The sequence below is a fragment of the Penaeus vannamei genome, chromosome 22 (genome assembly GCF_042767895.1).
Source record: "Penaeus vannamei isolate JL-2024 chromosome 22, ASM4276789v1, whole genome shotgun sequence".
In the NCBI taxonomy this organism is placed as follows: Eukaryota; Metazoa; Arthropoda; class Malacostraca; order Decapoda; family Penaeidae; genus Penaeus; species Penaeus vannamei.
In genome coordinates, this window is record NC_091570.1 from 34,967,402 (window position 1) to 34,972,401 (window position 5,000).

At 37.6% G+C, this 5,000-nt stretch overlaps 1 protein-coding gene across 4 annotated transcripts in view; it reads left to right on the forward strand.

Annotated features, from left to right (window-relative positions):
* Positions 1–3,096, forward strand: part of LOC113805135 (gamma-butyrobetaine dioxygenase) — a 12,881-nt gene extending 9,785 nt beyond the window's left edge. For all 4 annotated transcript variants that reach the window (XM_027356079.2, XM_070136918.1, XM_027356080.2 and 1 more), the window contains exons 6-10: positions 48–257; positions 946–1,051; positions 1,476–1,678; positions 1,982–2,148; positions 2,865–3,096. In XM_027356079.2, the coding sequence (XP_027211880.2) occupies positions 48–257; positions 946–1,051; positions 1,476–1,678; positions 1,982–2,148; positions 2,865–3,046 (868 nt within the window). In that variant the 3' untranslated portion in view covers positions 3,047–3,096. The remainder of the gene's footprint in view (positions 1–47; positions 258–945; positions 1,052–1,475; positions 1,679–1,981; positions 2,149–2,864) is intronic.
* The last annotated feature ends 1,904 nt before the right edge of the window (positions 3,097–5,000 follow it).

Sequence of the window (5,000 nt, forward strand, 5' to 3'; positions counted from 1 at the left end):
CCCAAGTGCTCTGCAACATCCTCAACATCCCTTGTTTCCGCTGCCAGACTGACTCCCCATCCGTGGGGATCGGAGCTGATGGAGGACCTCCCTCGCGCGTCCTTCCCCGAGATGATGTCCGACGACGCGGCCCTCCTGAAGTGGTCGCAGCAGCTGGAAATCTTCGGGTTCGTGATGGTCAGCGGAGCGCCCGCGGAGCCAGGCCAGGTCAGGCGGCTGGCGGAAAGGATTGCTTTCATCAAAAAAACGCATTATGGGTATGTGAGCTTCGTCGTTCAATCGCACGGATCTTGATTTGTGATTAATGATTCTTTCGACGATAAGAAGTAGCATTAATATAAGAATAACTGCATGAGATATGGGAATAATTGACGTACTTCCATGATACATCTTTACCAGAATTACATAGGCTGAAAGAATGTCCAAATGGATTTTACTTTACGTCACAAAGAAATATCTAGAATCCATAGTATCAATTTGCTAGTGCATAGTTTCAAAAGCCCCTTTCTAGTGCACCTCTAAGATTTCTAAAATTCATAGTATCAATATGCTGGTGCAAAAGCCTCTTTCTTGTGAACCTCTAACATCCAAATCGTATTTTAATTATTAATTTCTACAAACGTAATATTTTCAAAAGTCGACCTGTTTCCTCCAGATATAGAAAGATTTATTTCTTTAACATTTTGCATCCGTACGGTTTTTTTTTCTACTAAACCATGGCTCATCCAGCTCATAAACCTTTTGTTTCAGAACCTAACCATCTCGTTGAAACATTGCCTTGAATTTTATATTTCGGCTGATTTGACCATTTGAATACTACCTTACCCGTGTGCATTTTTTTTTTTTTTTTTTTTTTTTTGACAAACCCCCTTACCGTGTTTATGCATAATAATAGTAACCTTTCTGAGGCACAGATCTTACTCAAATCGTATTTTACTGGTAAAGGGAAGACTTCACAGTTATCGTCAAGGATGACCCGAGCAACGTGGCCTATCTTAGCGGACCTCTGCAACTGCACGCCGACCTTCCCTACTACCAATACAAGCCTGGAGTAAGTGGTGTTATATGGTAGGGAAACGTGTGCAAAAAAAATGTCATTTTACGTTTTATTCATGTAGATATTCGATGTTGCTATCGTAGTTCGTGTTATTTTATTTCTGTCGATGATTGATAGACTGATCTTAGTCAGAATAATTGTCATTATCTTTCTGATAATTTGACGATCATTTTCGTATTATTACGTTACTGCCTTTATATAGAAAAAATATGCGTGTCATGTACTTCGCAATAGTTTCATGTTCCAAAATCTTATAATTCCCTGATACCACCTAGGATACTGAGTGATATACCTGAAACATTACAGACTTTTCCAATATGTTAGCATCTCCTAAGTGAAAAAAAACGATAAAATAGCAATGAGTCTCGAGCAATTTGGGTCCTCGCTCTGAGTACGCCCCCCCCCCCCCCTCCGTCAGGTTCAGTTCATCCACTGCATCAAGCAATACGAGGGCAACGGCGGAGACTCGCAGGTGACGGACGGTCTGCACGCGGCCAACCTCCTGCGAGAGAACCACCCGCAGAAGTACCGGATCCTCACCAGCACGCCCGTGGACTGGTTCGACGAGGGGTCAGACGAAGTGGGCGAATTCCTGAAGATCTTGCAGCTCCCGATGATTTGGTTAGTTTGGTTAGTTAGTAGATATACAAAGGATGTACAGGATATACAAAGATCCGTATGAACTACTATGGTTTAGACGTGTAGCATCATTATGTACAAACATAAAACGCGCACACACTTCCTTTTTATCCTGATTATTTACTGTATCTTCCTGCATATCTCTTATACAGTAAACCTGTATCTTCACACATGAAATATACATACACCTATATACAGCATATAAAATAGGAATATAAAAGTACCAAAACCAGACACGTAAACCAATCACAACAGAGGGAGAGAAAATCATGTCTTCCTTTGCAGCACCGACTCCTACGGCGACGTCTGCAGGATAAACTTCAGTCAGCCACAGCGCGATTCCTTCTTCGACATCCCGGCAGAAGACGTGGCTGCTTGGTACGACGCCATGAAGACGTTCCACCGACTCCTGGCCGATCCTAAGAACTGCCTGCACTTCAAGATGACACCAGGTAGAGCCTCTGTGACCATTTTTTTTTTTTTTTTTTTTTTTTAATCTCTTCTGGGATTCTGGTAAACTGGTGGTTGGTCTTCGTGAGAGTTTTGCTCTTAAATACCGATCTTATTTTTTATATATTTGTTTCGTTCTTAGAATCGTTAGGCTTTTACACCTGAAAAGAAAGAGGGAGGGAGTGATAATGAAAGAAAAAAAAGGAAGAACATTGAAAAATAGATAATTGCAAAAAAAATAAAAGAAATCAAGGTTTATGGATCTGAAAGTAGCATGAACTTGACACAGTAAATTCAGCTTACCATTATCATCTACTTAAGTGAGTGCAGACTGTAGAGAAAAATGTGTATATGTATGTTTGCTTCATACACGGTGCCTATAGTGCAAGGGGTACATCTACTTTAGGATCTGGTGGTTGTTAAGTTAACATTTGATGTTGATCCGTTCCCAATGTCTTAAATAAGTCACTAGTAAAACAGAAAGAAAAACAAATAAATTCCACAAAGAGCGAGAGAGAAGCATCATTCGCCCTCCTCCCCCCAATCTAAAATTGCAATCTAAATCTAAAATCTAAAATCTAAAACCCTCTGAAAGTCCTGGGAGCCTGACCCTTTTTCCATTCAAGGTAACTCACCCCTTCGCATAATCCAGGCTACGCTTTTGACCTCTCTTATTTGAGACCTTTTACAAATCACCCCTTCGTTTTTCCTCTTCCAGGTACTATCATGACCTTCGATAACCTAAGAATCCTCCATGGTCGCACAGCCTACTTGTCCGGGTACAGCGCCAGGCACATAGAAGGCTGCTACGTGGACTGGGACGAGGTCAGGTCACGACGGCATGTGCTGGAGAAAAAGCTCGGCGTGAACTCTCGTCGGCTGGTCAGAAAAGAGGAGTAGAATTGCAATTTACGTGTTGTTGTTGAATAAAGAAATATTGAAAACCGAAATATGTTTCCCTTTATACATACTATATGCAACAATATATATATATATATATATATATATATATATATATATATATATATATATATATATATATATATATATATATATATATATATTTTTTTTTTTTTTTTTTTTTTTTTTTTTTTTACACATTTTTTCACATTTATATTTCGAAAAAAGAAAAATAATGCAATGAAGTCTGTTTGTGGTCAATATTTCTCAGTATCGTAAATATTGTACATGAGGATTTCCTTGTCACTTTAACCATGTAAAGTGATAAGACTGTGTCTGTGGCGTCTGATTTTCCCAGCTTAAGAAATCCTGTCTTGTGAATACTTACAAACCCCATGCAATGTACCGAGATCAATGCAAGGATTTCCATAATTAACCTAGGAATTATTAATTTCTATAAACGTAACATTTTTAAAAGTCGATCCGTTGCCTCCAGACATAGAAAGATTTGTTTCTTTAACATGCATGCATACATTTTTTTTTTCTACCAAACCATGGCTCATTCAGCTCATAAAACTCTTGTACCAGAAACTAACAATCTCGTTGAAATTTTGCCTTGAATTATATATTTCGGCTGATTTGACTATTTGAATACTACCTTACCCGTGTGCATCTGTTTTTTTTTTTTTTTTTTTTTTAACAAACCCCCTTACTGTGCTTATGCATAATGATAGTAACCTTTCTGAGGTTCAGGTCTTATCCAGGGAAGGTTCTCTCTCTCTCTCTTAGCAGTTCCAATAGTGTCTGTGTAATATATATATATATATATATATATATATATATATATATATATATATATATATATATGTGTATATATATATATATATATATATATATATATATATATATATATATATATTTCTTTCTCTCTCTCTCTCTCTCTCTCTCTCTCTCTCTCTCTCTCTCTCTATATATATATATATATATATATATATATATATATATATATATATATATATATTACACAGACACTATAGGAACTGCTAAGAGAGATAGAGATACCTTCGACATAAAACTGGATAGATCAAGAAACTGATTCAAGAGATGTTTATGGCTCCTGCGATGCAGATGAGCAATTAACTTAGCAATCATATCTGATATAACTCTTATATCTTGCGATAGCTTGCGACGATTAGCATAGGTCTTGGTTGTATCAATGCCTCAGGAGCTAGTACATTATTTTTCAACTCTTATTCTTTTCTGGACTATAATTTACAGGGACAAATATGCTTATGGACATCTAACATCTAGCAATTTACTTTGGTTCTCTCGGACATCATCTGCACCACGAAAGCTGTTCTTTAATAGGCAGCTTTCAGTCTTTTTTTATAGTTTACGTCTAGGTCGTGGTCCAGGTGGTCATTTTCCTTTGTATTCTCTGCTGTCTGTTTCATTATTATTCCTTCTCCACTTGCATTTCGGATTGATTTCAAGGCATTCTTCAACAGCGCATAAGCAATAGTATATTTTTCTCGGAATATCGGGTCTGATTGATTTTATCTTATCCTTATCAATAATTCAATTATTTTTTAATTCAATATGTATATTCGTTTGTTTCACAGACAATCGGTTCTCTTTCTTGCATGACATTTTAAAAATTCCTAGTGTGTGTTCATCCAGCGGTTTCAACACTGTTGTAATGTCTTTCAAATCATTTATAAATATAGTCAGCGGGTTTGAGAACATTCTAGAGTCGCAATGCATCCATCGCTAATAACAACAGACTACGTTATTTAGCAAATTGGTTTTGATATTCACGCCCGTCCCAACCACCGCCAATTTGATGGTAAACACGTAGCCACAACCAAGAAATTTCAATGAAATAGGATTTTACTGTGTCCTATCACTCACTCCCCTGGGGGTAGTCGGCGTCTAGGATTGAGGACCAACTTGC